The 21124-nt window shown below is 45.0% G+C and overlaps 1 protein-coding gene across 1 annotated transcript in view; it reads right to left on the minus strand.

The window, feature by feature from the left end:
* The window catches only part of Dnah8 (dynein axonemal heavy chain 8), a 237184-nt gene that overhangs the window by 97537 nt on the left and 118523 nt on the right, over nt 1-21124 (minus strand). The window contains exons 57-69 of the mRNA XM_034524086.2: nt 20884-20993; nt 19203-19366; nt 17990-18182; nt 16668-16790; nt 15519-15649; nt 13709-13862; nt 11514-11678; nt 9691-9917; nt 7621-7739; nt 6045-6148; nt 4822-4998; nt 936-1103; nt 158-373 (exon numbers count right to left, since the gene is read on the minus strand). Coding sequence (XP_034379977.1) covers nt 158-373; nt 936-1103; nt 4822-4998; nt 6045-6148; nt 7621-7739; nt 9691-9917; nt 11514-11678; nt 13709-13862; nt 15519-15649; nt 16668-16790; nt 17990-18182; nt 19203-19366; nt 20884-20993 — 2051 coding nt within the window. The remainder of the gene's footprint in view (nt 1-157; nt 374-935; nt 1104-4821; nt 4999-6044; nt 6149-7620; nt 7740-9690; nt 9918-11513; nt 11679-13708; nt 13863-15518; nt 15650-16667; nt 16791-17989; nt 18183-19202; nt 19367-20883; nt 20994-21124) is intronic.

Below are 21124 nucleotides of genomic sequence, written 5' to 3' on the forward strand. Positions count from 1 at the left end.
AGAGAAAGGGTCCCCAAAGTCAGGCAACAGAGTCAGAGGCAGCCCCTATTTCCACTATTAGGAGTCCCACATGAAGACCAGGCTGTACAACCGGCTAACACAGATTCTTATGATTGATTTTACCAAGCATTGATTTATGGGGAAGAGGGAAATTTACCTTCAGGGGCAACACCTCCCTGTTGATGCCGTAAAATATTGCCATAGCAAGTGTCCAGGACAGCAGCCCGGCCACATTGCCACAGACTTTTTTGGCACTTTCAAAAGTGTAGTCGTCCATGTTAAAATATGGCTGCAGTAACTCGACCGTCTCTTCATTGATGGTGTCCTTGGGGAACTGCTGCAGGTTAAACAGGAACCCAGTGGCGCTCATCAGCTAGAAGACAGCATGGCAATCTCTCAGATCTGGGGAAAGAGAAACCCTGCCTTCCTGCACTGATGTGAACCCTGGTAATTTGAATCAAAATGGCCCCTATAGGTTCCTATATTCAAACACTCGGTCCCAAGTTCGTGGAACTGTTTGAGAAGGATTAGGAGGTGTGGCCTTGTCAGGAGAGGTGTGAAACTGGAGGTGGGCTCTGAGGTTTCAGAAGGATGTGTCATTCCCAATTAGTCTCTGCCTCATGGTGTGTCTCAAGATGTAAGCTCTCAGCTGCTTCCCTAGGGCCATGCATGCCTGCCTACTACCAATCAATTAAGGCCCAAAAACAAAACAGTGAACCAACATGAGCCTTTTCTTTTTATAAATTTATTATATTGGGGAATATGTGGCAGTGATGTGGGGGAAGACCCGAATATATCGTGAAGTTTAAGGTGAACTCTTGAATGCATGGTGTAGTTGGTAATCATCCGACAGCTAGTCTGGCTGACTCTTCATGTCCTAAGATACCTGATACACCTCACAAGACTTAAAGTTATTATTATTAATTTTTTTTTACCTTTAATGACTCTCCCCATGATGGCTTGCAGCACGGCTTTTCTGGGTCCATGGTAACAGGGTCTATTTTCTTCTGGAACAGCAGCAGGACACAGTCCATGATTCTCATAATGAGATGGGGTGGTTTGGCAAGCTTCCTGACCGTGGCAATGTCGTTTGGTTTGATGGTCTGTAGTTGGGAATAGGAATCAATATAAAAACAAAACAAAACCTTTTTTCCTGAGTGGTATTAGTAGACATACGTATGGAAACCTTTAAATGAGTAAGGCAGAAGACAATCAAAGCATATTTCATCTTCCAATTCCTGTCATCATCTTCTCAGGGGAATCAAACCCTATGGTTTTTACATAATGGCTTGAGATGGTTTGGATATGCTTGGCCCACGGAGTGGCACTATTAGGTGTGTGGCCTTGTTGGAGTGGGTGTGGCCTTGCTGGAGTGGCTGTGGCCTTGCTAGAGTGGGTGTGTCACTGTAGGTGTGGGCTTTAAGACTCTCATCCTAGCTGCCTGGAACCCAGTATTCTCCTAGCAGCCTTCAGATGAAGATACAGAACTCTCAGCTCTTCCTGCACCGTGCCTGCCTGGACACTGCCATGTTCAGACCTTGATGATAATGGACTGAACCTCTGAACCTCTGAACCTGTAAGCCAGCCCTAATTAAATGTTGTCCTTATAAGAGTTGCCTTGGTCATGGTGTCTGTTCACAGCAGTAAAACCCTAACTAAGACATGGCTCCTTCACGGTTATGTTCAGATTTCTGTTTATTTGACTTTAGTCTTGTTCCATTGCCCCTTCACTTGACTGACTTAAAGTGTCACTGTCACACATGGCCCACCACCCAGACCTTTGCTAGATCTCAGCATGTAACATTCAGACAGCTTGCATCATCAAAACAGTGTACAGATATTAAGAAGGGAGACCGGAATAAGGAGATGGCTCCATTGATGATGTGATTTCTATGCCAAGCATGAGGCCCTGAGTCTTAATCCTAAACACCCACGGCCAAGTGTGGTGGCCTGTGCTTATACTCGTAGCACTGGGTGACAAAGACAGGAGGATCCCAGGGGCCTGTTGGCCAGCTAATATAACTGAATCGGCTCCAGGTTCACTGGGAGACCCTATCTCAAAAAACAGGTAAGAGAGTGACAGATTATGACATTTGATGTCAAATTCTGGTCTCCCTACACATGCACATGTATATCTGCACATACCTGTGCATGCATAGGTATGTAAACACAAGTCTGTACACGTTCATACTACATACATGCACAAAAAAAATTTTAAAGAAAAAGAGACAAAGCCCTGACTATCAGAAACCTTAATTTTTTAGTTTTCATTCTTAGAGCTATCTTGTCTCTGGAAGGGGGAGAAAATCCACAGAAATGAGAGTAATTGTTACAGTGTAGGGCTTATGAAAGTATGCTTAGGAGCTGTGAGCTGCATTTAACCGAAGGCATTGTTGGATATGGTGGTTTGAATGACAACGGGTCCCATAGGCTCATATGTGTGAATATTTGGTCCCCAGTTGGTATGAACTGTTTGGGAAGGATCTGGAGGTGTGGTCTTGTGGGAGAGGGTGTGTTCATGGGTGTGGTCTTTGAGGTTTCAAAAGACTCACATCATTCCCAGTGTGCTTTCTGCTTCTTGTTTGTGGTCTGGTGTGTGACATCTCAGCTGCTGCTCCAAATGTCTCCCATAATGCCTTTGCCCCACCAACATAAACTCTGACCCTCTGGAACTGGAAACCCAGTTAAACTCTCTCTTTTATACCATTGGTCATGGTGCTTTATCACAGCAATAGAAAGTGAACCAATACTCCTGATGCACATGCTCAGGAAGACAAAGAGAACACGATCAATGAAATGTCTCAAGATTCGTCTGGTTCTTTCACACAAGACCCATAAAGGGAGGGGGGGGTGCATCCTGGACATGGAACTAAAGGATTAATATACATTTATTTATTTAACAGCCATAGGCATTCTCCTATATAAAACAAAGCAAACAGAAACAGTCTTGCCTTCATGTCTCCCAAGGGAGGCAGTGGAAATACAGCTACTTTAAAGTAAGATTCCTGTCAGGACAGAAGCTTAGGGTGATGGGAGGATAGAGATGAGCTCAGAAGAAGAACAGAAAAAGTTCTAGAGGGGTGAGGAATGGGCCCAGATTCTAAGGATGGCTATGATCAGGCAGCAAAGGTTAGGAAAAGCAGTCCTGGCAAAGACAGGTACAGCAGCCCATTTAGGTACATGTAAAGGTAAGATGTCATGATTCTTCTGGAACCCCACAGGTGCTTCTGTATGGGAGAGTCATACTGTATGTAGCAACAGAAAAGCAAGGGCAAAGTTCAAGAAATGAACAGGAGTGGAGTCAAGTTGTTTATCAGCAACAAAATCTCATAGATAGATAGATAGATACATACATACATACATATGTATAAATATAGATACATAATATATACATATGTACATATAAGCAGATACATACATACATTGATACATACATATATACATGTAAACATAGATGCATATATAACACATACATATGTGTATATATAAATATAATAGATACATAATACATGTGTACATATAAACATAGATACATACATATATACATAATATACACACATGTATGTATAAATATAATAAACATACATATGTACATATAAACATATAGATATATAATACAAACATGTATAGATACATATATACATAATGCGTACATATGTACATGTAAACACAGATACATAATAACATAGATCCATATATACATATAAACATAGATAAGTAGATAGTAGTAACAACCAGATACTAGATGAAAAATAGGCAGACAGAATACTGTCGATGTGCCCAACAAATGATAGTATTTCTAATGCCTACATTGAAATCTCAAGAACCTATGCGAGATTATTATAATGTCTATGGAGACTTAGAAAATCAAGGAAAGGCCCATCTCCTTCCTCCAGAGCCGTGTACCTGTTGTGTGCATTGTGGGCGCGTGCGCGCGCACACACACACACACACACACACACACACACACACACACACACAGGCTGTTTAAATTGCTTGGGAGGCTGAGGCGGAAGAATGGCTGGAGGCCAGCCTGGGCTCTTCTTTCTTTTGAAAGAAAACACAGTGATAGGAAAAAAAAAAAAAAAAAAAAAAGGAGGGAGGGAGGGAAGGCAAGGGAGAGAGCAAGGGAGGAAGAGGATAAAAACTGTGCTCTTCTTGCCTCACAGCCATGGACGCCCAGGTCGGAACTTCATCCATAGAGAGGTTAAAAGTCACAAGAGTCTTCAAGGGGCGAGCGGCTAGGATTCGGCTGTCTGTCTACGTTATCTGAATCTGTTATGCTCTCGGGAGGCTTGTCCAGCCCCAGGGTCCCCAGCCACATGTGTCTCAGGATAGCTCTGACTGCAGTTCAACACATCTGGAGCTGACAATATTGTGTCTCAATGTCAAAAGACTGGACATCCCTAGGTTAGGCCACTGTCTGCAGGCTCTGTTTCTGGTTCTTGTGAAAGGCTGGTTCAGCAAAGAAAGTAAGAGGTGACAACAAGGAGCGAGCACACTAAAGCCCTGTAGCTGAGGAAACGGAGCCAACATCTTTCTCCAGACTGCATTAAAAGCGGGGTTGAGAATGCAGCTCTGCTTCCCGGTTGTAAAGGTCCAGGGTTAATTCCACATAAGGAAACCTGGCACCAGGGAGGATTTGTGCAGAGAAAGAGAAAGGGGGGAAGGGGAAGGGGAGAGGGAAAGGGGAGGAGAGATGTTGGAGAGGGGGAGGGGAGATATGGGTAAGGGAAAGGAGAGAGAGGTAAGAGAGGAGAAGAGAGACACAGACACACAGCGAGAGACAGAGACAGAGCATGCGCAAGAGGGCGGGCTCACATTCAGGGCTGCTTCCGCTTCCTCCAGCGCAGGTTTGGCGGCCTCCAGCTTAGTCTCCGCCTTCACCTTCTCACTGTCGATTTCATCCACAATCTTCTGGGCTTTATCTTTTACCTCCTGGACTTCGTTTTTCACTTTGGCTGAAGCCTGGGCACTCACTGTGACCTCTGCCAGGACCTGGTAAATTCAGACAAACCCTTTAGAGCAAAACGTACGTATGGGGTTTGGGTCTGCGAGATATGATATTTTATTTAGTAGAGTACAAAACAAGAAACTAAGAGCAAACATCTCCATCTAAGTCACCCGTGTTGTAATGTGTGTTACGAGTTACTTTGAGGCTGGGGAGGTGGGCTCAGCACTTAGGATTGCTGACTACTCTTCCAAAGGACCTGAATCCTGTTCGCACACACCCACCCACAGCAGGTGGCTCACAAGCATCTATAACCCCAGCTCTAAGAGACCAGGCGCCCTCTTCTGGCCTCCATGGGCACTGTGTGCATGTGGACACACACACACATACATAATTAAAAAATAAATCTTTAAAGTAGTTTCTGAGAGGTACCTTGCAATATCCCATCTTATAAGTCATCCTTGAGCTTAGAGTACATATGAACAAATATAAGCTTTCATAAAAAGTGTTTCTAGTCTACGACTGTCTAGATAATTAAAACAATTGACTGAACAACTTAAATCCCAGTACTTGGGAGGCAGAGGTAGGAGGTTTTTCAAGTTCAAAGCCAGCCTGGTTTACAGAGTAAGTTCAAGGACAGCCAGGACTGAAACCCTGTCCCTAGAAACCAAGAGATAGATTGACAGATCAATAGATCGACAGACAGACAGACAGACAGACAGGTTATCCTTGGCTCCCCTAGAAAATTAGAATATGAAAATACCTTAAAGACAAGACTTACTATATAACTCACGGTTAAGGAGAAAGTGCACAGGCAGGTAAGTGACAGCAAGAGCTTAGATAGACAGAGAAAAAAAAAAGAACATTCTAGACCAGGCAGAGGATTATCCTTATCCAGACATGTCTCTGTGTAAGATAAATGGTACAGACTAGTGGTCTTACCACAACTAGTCTGCAGGCTCGTGTCCCATTTATTTTTTTTTAAATAAAGTCCTAAAATAATGGTTTCCATAAGTAATTTTTAATTAATTATTCAAGAATTACATAACAACGTAAAACTGCTTTTCAAATGACGGGGTGCGTGCAAACTCACTTCGTCCGCTTTCACGGAAGCGACGGCCAGTTCCTTCTCCTTCACCGCGAGATCCTGTGAGAGTTTCGCCACAGACTCGCTCGCCTCCATCAGCTTGTCGAGACCTTTTCAAACACACAGGACACACCCTTGCTGACTATGGGCATCAGGTATACAGTCGCTATGTATAAGGAAGGCACATGTGTAGCATACATACCAGACACAGCATGGCTCGCCATGGACAGAAATACACATGTCTTTAAGACAAACCCAAATCAGTATTCTTAACATGCCCAGCTTTTCACATGGTTGCTGGGGATCCGAACTTGGGTCCTCGTCTTATGCAACACACACCTTACCCACTGAGCCATCTCTCCCCAGCCCCAGCTTTATGTCATTCTGGTTTTGCTTCTTCCAGGAGATGGCTTCTCCGAGTCAGCAAGAGGCATTCGAAGACTGAGATTCACTCCTGACACAGTGAACCCAGGGCTAAAAGAGCCATGAGAGATGGATTTCTCTGTTTACAACTGCCCGGTTTTTTTTTTTTTTGGTTTGGTTTGGTTTTTTTGTTTTTTTTTTTTTGTTTGTTTGTTTGTTTTTTTACCAAGTCAAATGGCATTTGCTAACAGGACCTACTTTTAATAATTAAACGAATATTTATTAGACAAACACTCAGGAGTTCAAGGTCATCCTGGGCTATATATCGAGCTAGAGGCCAGTGTAGACTATAGGAGATGCTGCCTCAAAATAACTACCAAGAATAAGTAAATAAGTAAATAAATAGGAACTGGATAGAGTAGATAGCTTATAGGTGGTAGACTTTTTCTCTCCCTCAGTGACACAGATATAGGCCAGATTAGGCCAGATTAAAAGCAGATAAAGGCAACTTTGTTAGGTGCTGCTCCTCCAGACTAGGGTGGGAAAGTTTTATAGACTATAGGCAAAGGGTAATGACATGTCAGCCATAGGCTGTGCCCACGTGTGGTCAAGAGCTGAGCACTTAGCCAGGGACGTGGGTGGCCGGCAGCATCAGGGAGGAGGTTGCCACAGCTGCCAAGAATGGGGAACTGGGTTCTTGGAGCCATTTCCTTGTCCGGAGTGTTTTAGGCGGGGTTGGGGAAAGGAAGGCAAATGGGGTTTCCCAGCTTGTGAAGGGTGGGTGAGCAGAGGTTCCAGCCTAGCAACAGGTTAAGAGCCTGTAGTGAGTGTTCTAGCAAACAACCTAAAGTTTATTCCCAACACCTATGCAGGGCACCTCAAACTTCCTATAACTCCAGCTGCAAGGGACCCAATGTCCTCTCCTCACCTCCATATGCACACGCACGCGCACGCGGGCACACGTGTGCACGCACATACACACACACACACACACAGTCTCATACTCACACATGGTCAGTCACATACACACAGTCACATGCTCACACAGTCACATATTCACACACAGTCACATGTTCACACAGTCACATACACACATATATATATTTAGTCAAAAAAAAACCAGTGTTTGATTTTCAAACACAATGATACCTATTCAATAAAACATTGGGACTGCCATCAAACCAACCCTAAAAAAGACGAAAGTGGCCACTCCTCTTACCGATATTCATCCGTTCAGCCTGCTCGTTGATGTATTTCACCTTTTCACTGTAGATGTTCTTATAACCATTTATAAAGGAGAGATATGATTTGGGAGTCACGTGGGCTCTTCGGCGGTATCTGGAAATGAAATATAAAAGTGGGTTCTTCAGTCGTCGATGAAGTGCCCCTTACTCTGCTTGCTTCCACTGTGAAAGCCATGGGAGGTGGCTGGCATCCCACAAGGCCATGGGAAAACGCAGGACATATCTATCTGTTGCCTTGGCCTCAAGGGTGATTCCACATATGGGAAGCTGAGGGAAGGATGTCTGTCACTCCATCAGGGTTTGTGAGGATCGAATAAATTAGCACACACGAGCATGCTCTGTCAACAACAAGTTTCTGGAGAGAAAGGAGGGGCAGCAGGGCTTATGCCAGTGGTCTCTATGATTTATTTCCACTTGGCTGCTATCTACTGCTCAGTGCGAGACCAGTCTCTACCCTGGCTAGCTGAATTGGCCTTAAACTCCAAACAGCCACACTGGAGTCACGGTTCAACTACACTGTGGGTTTTACACTTCAGTCCTCATTCTGGCCACAGAAATAAACAAGAGGTGATTTCACATCACCCGGCATCACCCAGACTCCGCACAGGAAAACAAGCATAGCTTTTCAGGAAGGTTCTGTACCTCGCAAAGCTTATCCCCTCACCCTAAGCAGAGAGCTCGATATTCTGGAGGCCCCAGCAGACTCTGCTTTAGCCCTAGACCCTAGCGTCTTCACGGACTGTAGCCTTACATTTTCGACTTCATGATTCACCTTTAGAGTCCAGAGAGATTTTTAACACTTTCAAACTTCCTTTTGACTGTTTTGTTTTTGTCTTTTGCTTGCTTGTCCGGAACGTGGACATACATGCAACCATCACTACAGCATTTTGTGAAAACATTCACTTTGTAAGATCATGTTAAAAAAAAAAAATCATTCTTCAGTTTAAGAGAATGGGAAAAGCTTAAAAGAGGTAGCAAATGTTTCAAAAAAATCAAGAAACACATTTCATGGTCATGTGAAAGTAAGAGGAAATTGATCTCGCCAGATGATAGAGGCAGAAGAAATAACAGTTGCCTAACTGTGAGGATTCTCACCCACTAATTCCCAGAGAGTCTAAGAAACACCTAGAATCAGGTAAGGAGGTTAAGAGGGGTGGTCTGGACATGGTCCTAGCAAAAAGAAGGGGATGGCTTAAGCAAACACTCTAAGGCATGGACATCCCTCAAAACTCCCGGCATCACCCAGACTCTGCACAGGAAAATGAGTATAGCTTTTCAGGGAAATTCTGTACCTTAAAAAGCCCATCCACTCAGCCTACACAAGAAGCTCTCTATCCTGGAGGCCCCAGCAGACCCTGCTTTAGTCAGACCTGTCAGTCTTGCTCATCAGCCTCCGTGCATTGTGGGGAAAGAAAACCCTTCAGTTTTGTGTTCTTTTGTTTTCTTTTAGACCGTTGTGGGCAGCTTGCTCACAATGAGCACACCATGACCGTTCTTCCTGAGTGGCTCTCTGGTACCCAATTAAAGTCCTGTTTCATAATTAATTGCCAAAAAAGCTTTGATAAGACTTGGCTATGCAAATGCCAAACCTAAATGTTCCCTCAACATAAAGCAATAAAGAGACTTAAAAACAGCGCCCTTCCTTAATCAGAATAAATAATGCATTGGGACGAGAGGCTCTTTTTTTTTTTTTAAAAAAAAACCGTTTACAAGGAATTATTTAGGTCATTCTCAAAACAAAATTAAGCAAATGAAACAGTGATTCATTAAGCATCTGCTGCTCGGAGTCCTGGAGGGTTAAAGAGGTGTTTAAAAGCGTGGCCCCCTAGTTAATTTTTAAATCTTATTTGTCTGGCATCTTTTCATTATTTAATCACTAGAAAATCGATGCAAGAAAAATGGGGTGCAATCTATGCAAAGAATCACTTACTGGTCGTTACGTTTAATTCCCCTTCGTAGAGAACTTCACGGTTCCGGTTCCAGCAGCCACCAATCTTATGTAACCTCACTTCCCACTGGAAATAATTCTCACAGCTACCAAGTACCTTTGGAAGTAATTCTCGCAGCTCTCGGAAACCATGTCATGAAAGAGCCCCATAGTTTCTACGACGTGCCTCTTAGTCTCAACGGAGCAGACAATGTTATACTCTAAAAGGAAGTATGAGGCCACGGCGATCAGAGCCTCCTTGGGCCAGCGACTGAACCAGTCCATGGTGCAGCCTGAAATCAAGCCAGGGAACTTGAGGGACCGTGCCCGGAACTTCTCACCAACCTGTGGAGAGCAAGGTCAGAAGACATGAGAAACATGGAGGAAGTACGGTCAGCTGGAGAGAGGGATGTATCCACTACCTGGGCCAGCACTGCAATGCTACAAACTTAAAAAGAAAGAAAGAAAGAAAGGAAAGAAAGAAAGAAAGAAAGAAAGAAAGAAAGAAAGAAAGAAAGAAAGAAAGAAACCACCTTCTCAGGGCTGCAGCAGTGTGCTTAGTCAGTGTTTAGCTGAGAGGAGGTGTCCTGGGGAAATGGCTGCCATATTAAGTCCCAGTACTACATGGCTGCCATATTGGATTCCTGTTCTGGGGAAATGGCTGCCATGTTGAGTTCCTGTCCTGGGGAAAATGGCTGCCATATTAGAGTCCCATCCTTGGGGAAATGGCTGCCATGTTGGATTCCTGTCCTGGGGAAATGGCTGCCATGTTGAGTTCCTGTCCTGGGAAAATGGCTGCCATGTTCAATCTTGTCCCATGGGAAATAGCTGCCATATTTGTTTCAAGTCTAGGAACAGCCTTCTAAGAGAAAAGTGACAAGCTCACAATGAGAAACCTTGGCAAGAGGATTAAAACAGGAGTTGCACAGACACCGGGATGAGTACCGGCGTGACAGTCCTGAGTGGGAAGAGGATTTTCTAAACCTCCCTTTGGCAAGCTCTCACACAACCTTGATGCAACTTTGTCAAGCCACCTTACAACAAAGACAGGAGCAAGGATGGGCAGGGCCACACCTTGAGAGGACTGCTTAGCTATGCATAGCTCTTGCCTTCTATCTAAACTTAAACCTCAGGACAGGGCCTGGAAGATAGACTTGGGGCAGGGAAGGGGCATGCCACTGAACCCCCTGGTTCTTCTTTTCAATGTGATCACACTGAATAGATTTCCCCTTTCTGTTTTTCACTATTAATATGTCTCTGCAGTTGACCTATAGACTACCATACCTGTAGCCATGGCTGGCCTCTTTGAGATGCCTGGGGCTTACCCTAACATGTCCAGGAACTGGTTAGAAAGTAGAGTTCTGACCACTGGACCGTGTCTCTACCTTACAGGGGAAAAAGGCCCTCTAGAGCAGAGTAGAGCTATGCAGTGAAACATTCCACAAGAATGTAAATATCCTACACATATGTTTCCTGCAGTGCTTCTCAGCACTGGCAACACATGGCCAGTGAATACCGGAAACAAGGTTAGCGAGACCCAGAAACTGGAGTTTTATTTTTACATAACTAATTAAAATTTAAGTAGCCAGATGGGGCAAAAAGTCTGCAAGATTGACCAGCACAGTGAGCTACAGATAGTCAAAGTCGGAAACCCATTGAGAAGACATTATATTCCCTATTGGAAATATAGATGGGCGGGAGTATTTTGCTAAAGTCTTCACGATTCTAATAATGTGTGTCTCTTGGTGATTCATGAACTATGCAGCAACCTCAAATAACTCATATATTCTTAAATGGTCACACCGGTGATGAGTGGTCACTGCGCTAGGAAAGAATTCATTTTGGTTTTGTGAAAGAAAGTTTCCTCTCTGGCCAAGTATGTCATCCGAGAAGGTCCCCTATCAGATGCATGATTCTGCCACATAAGGGATGGAGACTCACAGGGGAGAAGCAGAGGACAACATGTAAATTCTTCCTGGATCTGGTGATGAAGTATTCGTACAGGTTGTCAAAGGTGGGAGGGTGGCGAGGCAGCTCCCTCTTCATCACCGATATCAGGCCTTGAGTGATTTCATCCATCTCGTCTCGTGCAAATAAGTTGGAGATCTTTGAGGAGCATGTGAGAAAGGGAGAGCGTGGTGTGTGTTTTAAGTAATTCTCCACTGTCAGTTCACTGCTGTGCTTCTGTAAATCTGGTTACCTCCCTTCCTCTCCCTTGTCCTCTCCCTCTCCATCTCCCTCTCTCTGTCTTTGTGTGTCTGTCTCCCTCTGTCTCTCTGTAGGTCTCTCTCTCTCTCTCTCTCTCTCTCTCTCTCTCTCTCTCTCTCTCTCTCTCTCTCTCACACACACACACACACACACACACACACCACCACCACCACCACCACCACCACCGTCAGTACTCTCTTCTCTGCTCCTCAACCGCATTCCAAGTTTGCCAGACATTATCAAGAGCACGACTCTGTCAGTGAGCATGGTAATCAAGAGAGATTCACGGTCCCCCTGATGAAGAAGCTGTCACCCCAAGAATGGTCCCCTCCACCCCTCTGATCAATACTTTCAAGTGTCCAATGACTGGCTGGTCTTCCCAACTCCACTCTCAAGACAGTTTGCTTAGTTCTGGCTCCTCCCGTCAAGCACAAGCAATCACAGGTGTGTCGGCCAGAGTCAAGAGCAGCGGGCCTGACCTTGACAAGGGTGTGTTTTGGGAGCTCCCCATTGGTTGGGAGCTAGGAACTAGGCTTTGGGCCTATCTCCTCCATTACTAATTAATAAGATGGCCCCCCTGAGCTTAAACTGCTGATACATGGTAAAGGCCTGTTTTTCTTCTGGGTGTCTGGAACTTGGACAGCTGTGGACAGCTCTAACATGATCGTCCAGTTCCAAATCCCACACAGGCTTTCATGAGTAGAAACACAGTGTAAACAACTCGGTGCGAGTCAGCACCTCTTCTTGAATGGAAAGCATGTTGTAGATGGGCCGTCAGTGAGAGCACAGGACACGTGGATGTTCGTTTCTAAAGGCTACCTGTTATCTATCTATCTATCTATCTATCTATCTTTCTATGTGTATGGCTATGTGTTCACATGTGTGTGGGGAGTGCACATTATGTGTACTGATGTACATGCACATGCATGTAGAAGCCAGAGGGCAATTTCACTGTCATTCTTCAGACACGAGTGCTGGTGACCTTCTAACGAAGTACCAAAGGTAGGTGGGTGGCCATGAGAGGCAGCAATGCAGGAACCCGCCCACTTCCAGCAGACAAAATTCACCCAACCATTCTGCACTCCCAACTGATAAATAGGCAGAATAATAAAACAAGGCACAGATGCAAGCTTAAGATAAAAGACAGGCTAGGAACTGTTTAAGATGAAATAAAACAACATTCATATACATACATACATACATACATATATATATACAGTATTCATTTCACACAAATACAAAAATAAAATGAAATAGCCCACTACACGATGTGTACTTAAATCTTACTTCTCAAGTCTAGAATGTATGCAAAACAGTCTCCATTTTGTAAACTTCCTGTTCTTCCTACACAAATAAAATTTAGATTTAGGGGCTGGGGGATGGCTCGGTTGGAAAAAGTACTGGCCTCGCAAGCACAGACCTAAATTCTGTCTCCAGAACTTACATATTTCAAAAAATAACAAAAGCCAAGTGTGACACAATCTAAGTACTGAGGCCCTGAACTCGAGCCCCAGCACCCACGGAAAAAGCCACGCCCAGGGGAACGTGTTTACGATTCCAGCACTGGGTGGATAAAGACAAGCAGATCCCTGGAGCTCGCTGAGAAGCCAGATCCCAGGCGCAAGAGAAATCTCTTGCCCAAAACAAATAAACAAAAGATGGTTGGCGTCCAAGAGGAATGACAGCCATGGCCGTCCTGGAACCTCCACATGCAACTTCACACATGTGCACATATACCCACACACATACATTCACCTGAGTGTAGGCACACGTACACACGTACACACATACACACACACACACACATGCACGCGCGCACAGGCAGAAACACACTCATGCACACACACAATGCACGTGCACACATACATGCCCGCACACACTTGCACTACACACTTTGACACTGTGAGCCGCCCCTCTCCCAGACCCACCTCCCCTGAGGACAGCAAGTTATTAAGGTATTCCAGGAATGCCTCATCTTTTATCTCGTTGTCCGTAAAGATGAAGGTGATGCCTTTGCCTTCGGCCCCAGCAACTTTGTACAAATTCTTTAGGTCTTCTATTAGGTTGCTCACATTGTAAGACCTAGAAGGGAAGCCTTTAGTGATTTTTCAAGGATTTCAATGGCATTGGCGACACGGCTCAGTGGTAAGAGAGCTCGCTGCTCTAGCAGAGGACTCAAGTTAGGGTCCCAGCTTCTACATTGGGGGCCTCACAACTGCCTATAACTCCAATTCCAGGGCACCTGGTACCCTCTTCTGGCCTCTGTGGGTACTGCACACATGTGATGAGCATACTGACAAATAGGCACACATACACACATGAATTTAAAAGTAGGAGGTTAACATACATGGTCACAGTTTATCTCGAGACAATGTAACAAGCCATGATAATGAGAGCGGACATCTCCATTGGCTCCAACACATACTGGGTAATGGTGTTTTCTAGAAACCACCGGGAGCTGAGATAAAGAACTGACTGTTGCCACCCAAAACAAATACGCTATCTACATCTCAGAACAGAGGAGTGGAGAATTTAATGGAAGTGATTCAGAAATAATAATGGTAAAGGGAAATGAACACTGACCCCTACTCTGCCATCCTGAGCCACAGATATCGTCCAAGTGGATGTCCATCTGACATCTAAAGCTAACCTGAAATCTGGGTGAGTTTGGCTTGGGGGAGGGGAAGCCACTGTAAACTACGGTTGCGGCGAGGGTCTCTACTAGAGGAAAGAATGCCTGCCCCATCTGAGAAGGCAGCCGTGGACTAGCAGCAGCCAGTGGGAGGCAGACCCTTTGGTGGCAACTTCTCCAGGTATCTCAAGAGAAGCCAGAAGTATGTCTTTTAAGAGGTTAAGCCCCCACCCCCCCACTGAACTTTTTAAGGTTTATTCTTTTTAACTTTTAACTGATCCCTATTTAACATTATTTTAACTACATTTCTATTTAACATAGTTTGTGCTGTTCAATTGCTTCTTTATCGAGGATTTCATACATGAGTCCTGTACTCACATCATTTCCACGTCTCTCCCTCCCCCGTCCTCCCTCTAACTCCTCCCATGTCCTCCCTTCACACTCCCTCAATTTTTAATCTCTCATGCCATAATTATTATTCTCTGCTTTCCCCCTGTACCCTCTGCCCCCCCCCCCCACACACACAACCTGCCATTTAGTGTTATTCTTACACAAGTGTGTTTCGGGCTGACCACTAAAACCAATCAGGAGGACCGTCCCTGGTGAAACTAACCCTTCCTCTTCAGCAGCCATTGATCATCTGTAGTTCTTCATCTAGTGTTACGGTCTTAAGAAATTTCTCCCTATCCATAGTGTCACGCTGACTGGTATTGTCGCTATGCAGGTCTTTGCCTGTGTGTGTGTACTACTCCCCCATAACCTGTGTGCATGTTCTTGCACACGTAGTACTTACATAAAAGTTTACTTAGAAATGGGGGGTGGGGTCAGAAGGATGGCCCCACTGGTAAGAGTACTGCTATTAAGCCTGACGATCTGAATTTAATCCCGCAGGACCACCATGGTGGGAGAAGAGAACGGACCCCTGGGTGCTTTGGCATGCCCACCTACATGCATAACACGCACACAAAATAAATAATACAAACTGATGGAAAAAAATTCTGAGAAGAATCCACACATGCCAAAGTGTCGTGATTTCAGACATAAACATCTATCATAAATATCATAAATGATGGGATAACGCATCATTAAGTCTGAACCCAGCTCACCTGGTTAGTGTTATCTGAAATATCTGATACCCAGCAATAAAAGAGGCCAGTCTTGACAGGCTCTGCTTTCCTGAGCCGCCGACACCCACCAACAATGCATTGCCACAGGAGGTTCGGATGATCCGAGATATCTGTTTTTAAAAGAAGAGTGTTTATCGGAAAAAAAAAAATGGAGGTGATTGTTTATATATTCTTACACTCACAGGTCCAAAGTCTGATCACATGTTCCAGACTACATCAGACTCTTTCCTTGCAATGGCTACATTTTCATTGTTGGTATTGTTTGAATAGATCACTGTTTTATTTATATAAAAAATTATTTTTTAATTTATGTGTGTGTGTGTATGTGTGTGTGTACATGTTTGTCCTTGTCTTTCATCCCTAGGCAACAAGATCCCCACATCAGGGCTGTGGGGATGGCTCAGCAGATAGGAGTCCATGCTGTGTGCCTGGAGGCACTGGTGTTCACCTTTGATTGCATGCAGCACTTGTGAGCCAGAGGCAGGAGAATTTCTGAGTTCTAGGCCAGCCTGGTTTTCAGAGCGAGTTCCAGGACAGCCAGGGTTACACAGAGAAACCCTGTCTAAGGAAAAAAGTCTTTGCTATGCAATCAAAGGGACACGAGTTCAAATCCTGGATCCCATGTAAAAAGCCAGGGATGATCACACACTCCTGGCATTATGACAGGAGGACCTCCAGAGATGATTGGCTTCCAGAGAACCAGCTTCAGTGAGAGGCCCTGTCTCAAGGAAATGATATGGAAAGTGTGGTACAGCAGGCCATCCACGTCCTCCTCTGGCCTCTGCGGGCATGGCCACCCACACCTGTGCACACAAGAATTAACCAAAATTCTGAGAAGGGGTGTTTCTTTACAGGCCATTCCTCTGAGAATGGGGAGCACTCACAATCAGAAACCCAAAAGCTCTGGACTCAAAATCCATCTGCCCTAAGAACGCACGTACACCCGTGTTAGTGGATTCAAGGGCGTTCTCAGTAATCCTCTGTTTTCGGAAACAGTGAGCTGACTCCACCCAAGGCTGCTCTCCTCCGGGCTACCTGGTGGGATGGGCACTCTCGAGCTAAGTTCTCTAACAGAACTAAGTTTAAGTCTAACAGCACTCGCACACACCAGGAAATAGTCAACAGAACCTTAATGAGGTGAGTCATGGCATCTTTAAAAAACACAAGGTCAAGACTTGTCCCTCTGATGATCTCGTTGAACTGCCTCTGGTAGAACTGGAGCTTCTCACACAGAAACTCGAAGGATGGCACCTACAGAAAAGGAAAAAATATATATATTTAAGACGCATCTTTTTTGGTTGATGTAGCAAATATCTCTTGTTTTCAGCCTGTGCTTTAGTATTTTAGCTTTTTTGCAAATATATGGGAATTTTAAACTGTTTATGTGACCAAATCTACAGGCTTGTAGATTTGCCAAGCCTTGCCTAGTGTGGTTTACAAACCGCTCTTTGGCCTAGCCTGTGCTTTATGGTTATGTTGACGTGTGATCTTCTCCCCTCCCACAAATTCACTTGAAATCTTGTTTTCGTCTCATGAAATTTGCCCTTTTTTCCCACACACAAAAAAATTTTTTTATCTCTGTGTCTGTGTGTTCGTGAATGGGCTGTTGTGCACCATGTTTGCAGAGGCCACTAGAGGCCAGTAGAGTGCATCAGATGGCCTGGTTCTGGAGCTAGAGGGAATTGCCAGCTGCTGTGTGTGTGAGTGTGTGTGTGTGTGTGTGTGTGTGTGTGTGTGCGCGCACGCGCGTGCGCGCTGAGACCTGAACCCAGGTCCTCTGCAAGAGCAGCAAGTGCTTTTAACTCCCGCACCATCCCTCCAGCCCCAGATCTATTAACGTAGGAAAAAGATATGCCTCTGTATAATTTATTAAGGTTTTACCATGTTGGTTCCTCAAGTTTTGTATCTAGGGACCGCAGATGTTGAACAAAACACTTTGAGAGTTTCGTTTTCTACCTTGGGGTGGTTGGCAAAAGCTAGCCAAACTTCAACAATGAGCAAATGAGGTTAAATTAACAACTATTTTAGGCTTTGTGTAACTTACAACTTCTATGGTGATTACTCCACTGTGTTTTTGCAAAGCAGCTGCAGACAATATATAACTAGTGTACCTGACTAAACGTCAATAAAACTTCATCTGGAAACTTTGAAATGTGCATTCCATACAGTTTTCACAGTATTTATTCTTATCTATCTATCTATCTATCTATCTATTAATTTAATACCCACTGAGTAGATTTCATGCTGCCTGTGTCAGCACAGGTGTTGGATCATCTCCTAGAGTGTAAGTGGCCTCTTAGGACACGGAAGAAAAGTGACCCTTTATCTCCCAGTAGCCATCAATTGTCAATGGCTCCTTAGCTGACACAGGACTTGATGAGCCCCCCCCCCCCCACTCATCTAAGGAAAAGACATTTTCCAAAAACCTCTAAGAGGTAAAAGTAAAGTACCAATTCGTAGATTTTGGGCACTTCAAACATAGTGTCTTCGGGTTCGTCGCCAGTGGGCTCTGGCATGTCGCGGAGAAAATCCACAAAGTACGGTTCGGGAAGGATAGTGGATGCGATCTCGGGGCTTATGTTCTCTTCCACTGCCCGAATGAGCTGTGAGTTGAACCACTGCTCATCATCAGGGGTTATAAACCTGAAAGGAAGGGGCACTGAGGAGAGGAGCGGAGCAGAGCAGAGCCACCTCTCTACCCAACCCTGCACCTTCCTCACCTCAGGACAGAAAACCCTATGCCCTCTACTCAAAGAAGGACACAGCCCCGTTGCTTAGGTGGAGCCAACAGATCCCTATGACTTGCAGGGTAGGTGAGCCTCGGTCACGTGACCCTCACCGTGTCAGGCTTCCAGTGTCACAGAGGGAAGACAGAAGAGGGGCTGTCACATCTCGAGAGTTCCTACCTACATGTTAGGAGTTGCAATTCTCACCCTACAACTTCACGAGCCTGGCAGCGTTACACATTTATCACAGATGAGGGAACTGGACCTTAGGCAGATGACTGAACTTTAACGGGGCAAGGTGCAACGCCACCCACGCAAAGACCACAGCGTCTAGGAAGTATACGGAGCTGAAATTTACCGCTGAGCGGTAGCAGCTCTCAGGTGGTGCTGTACCTCATGAAGATGGGCTGTGGAAGCAGGTGCGGGGTGAACTGCCAGAGAACTTTCTTAAACTGACCGGCAGGTGGGAGCCGCCATTAATGCTTTTCAAGCACAGGGGGCGTGGAGATGGCTTGGTGGATAGTGTCTGCCGCACAAACCCGGAGACCCGAGTTTGGATAGCCAGCACCTTTGTAAACACCGGGTGTAGTGGCATAAACCTTGTTACCCTAGCTCTAGCAAGATGGAGGCAGGAGGATCCTTGGAGTTCTTTGGGAGGTCAGTGTAGCTGAATTAGTGAGCTATGAATTCACTGAGAAGTGTTGCCTCCAAAAAATTAAAGTATAGAGGAATGGAAGATAGCAGGCGATGACTTCTGACCTCAATAAGTGTGTGTGTGTCTGTGTGTGTGTGTGTGTGTGTGTGTGTGTGTGTGCACGCGTGCGCACTTTGAGACAGGAATCCTTATCCTATGGATCTGAGTAGGTAATACGGGAATTAATCTGGGAGTGTACGCCTCTCAGGTCACACGAGTAAAATCCAGGGTCGCAGCGCACACCTGTCCGCGATCACTCTGTTACACTCGTGCTTGAAGAGCGACATGAGCGTGGGGATGGAGGTGCACTCTTCAGCCTTTATGGTTAGCATCCCCTGCCAGATTCTGGAAAGGTCCCGGAGGTTGAAGATGTAATGAAACTTGGAAGGCGTGGGCAGCATCTTCACCTGGAGACGAGACACAAGGTGAATGATCTCAATTTAATCCTCGGGTAAAAATTAAGGGGTGGAAATTTATTTCTGACTACTCTATCTCATATATCCTATTTTAATATTTTCCCCCACTTCTATTTTTTATGTGTTTTTGTTAGCACGTGTGTCTGTGAGCCACAGGTATACAGTGCCCAGTGACACCAGGAGAAGGCATCAGATCCCCCCTGGGAATAAAGTTATGAACTGTGTGGGTGCTGGGAACTAAACCCAGGTCCTCTGCAAGAGCAGCCAGTGAACTTGACCTTCTCTCCAGCTCACATCTATTTTAAATAAGACCTGCTGAATAAATAAATCAAATCCAAGTTTGTATTTGTATCACACTACGGCACAGTCAAAAACAAAACATAAACAAGGGGCACAGACATTTTAAAGCCAAGAATCCGTAAACAGGGTGGATACAAGAATAATATACAAGATTCAGACACCAGCCCCTGCTCTGACACTGCGGGCCACTTTTCATCCAAGTCCACTTCCCATGAATTCCCAGGTGCCAGATGAAGTATAGGAAGGATCATGCCCCGTGGTGGCTAGCCTCACTGGTGTATACAGATAAATGTATACAGGTACATAGATATTCAGGTAAACACACCGCTACATAGACATGAGAATCTATCATAGCAAAAACTGAACATGGGCTGGTAGTCATACAAGCAAGAATTGGTGACACATTTAGACTCAAAGACAGCTGGTTTATACAGTCTGTGGTTTATGCACGTGGAGTTGTTGTTGTGTGTGCAGGTACATGTGGACATGTATGTACGTGTGTGTAGAAGCCAGAGGTCTATATCAGGTATCATTTTCCACGTGATATTCTGACACGGTTGCCTCCGGTTGTACTTGGAGATCTAAGATTTGGCAAGGCTAGATGGCCAAAGAGCTCCCACGGTCTTACAGCCTCTGTCTCCCAGAACTGGGATTACAGGCATGCGCCATTATGTTTGTCTTTTTGCATGGGTACTCGGGCTCCAAATTTAGGTCCCCATGTTTGCTTGGCATGCATTGGCTGACTAAGCTATATCCTTACCCCCAAGACTATCTTCTGCAGATTGTTATGCTCAAAGTCAGATGATAGGAAACTTAACTCCCCACCCCACCAACTCAGGAAATGCTTGCTTTAGTACCTGTTCAAAGAAGAACCTCTTTCTGTACTGCAAAGGTACCCCAGGGAGTTTGTCAGTTTGTTTGTATAGACATACTTATTTTTATTTTATGTGTACAAGTGCTTCGCCTGCTTGTATATCTGTGTACTGTGTGTGTGTATCTTGTGTGTGTGTGTGTGTGTGTGTGTAGTGCCTGCAAGAGGCCAGAAGAGGGCATTAGATCCTCTGTGTAGAGTCAATAGACAGTTTCAGGCCACCAGGTGGGTGCTGGGAACAGAACCTGGATCCTCTGCCAGGGTAACTAGTGCTCGTAACTGTTGAGCCATCTCTCCAGCATGAATCGGTCATTTTTAATGAGCTTGCATGGGTTACCTTGGTCCACTGCCACAGCACTCGGCCGACTGAGACCAAATTCCCAATCATGTCACATACTTCGGGTCTGAACTTTCTACACGGGTCAAAGTATCCACAGCCGATAATTCCTGGGGAGACAATCAGATGGAAGGCACACGCTTAGTTTCTTTAAAAGGTCATGGGGGTGCATGTTTATTCTAATGAATTGGTCATTACAAGACTGAGTACCCAGCAGGGGTTAGCACTGTAAGCCAGAAGT

The sequence above is a fragment of the Arvicanthis niloticus genome, chromosome 20, assembly GCF_011762505.2.
Source record: "Arvicanthis niloticus isolate mArvNil1 chromosome 20, mArvNil1.pat.X, whole genome shotgun sequence".
Lineage (NCBI taxonomy): Eukaryota > Metazoa > Chordata > Mammalia > Rodentia > Muridae > Arvicanthis > Arvicanthis niloticus.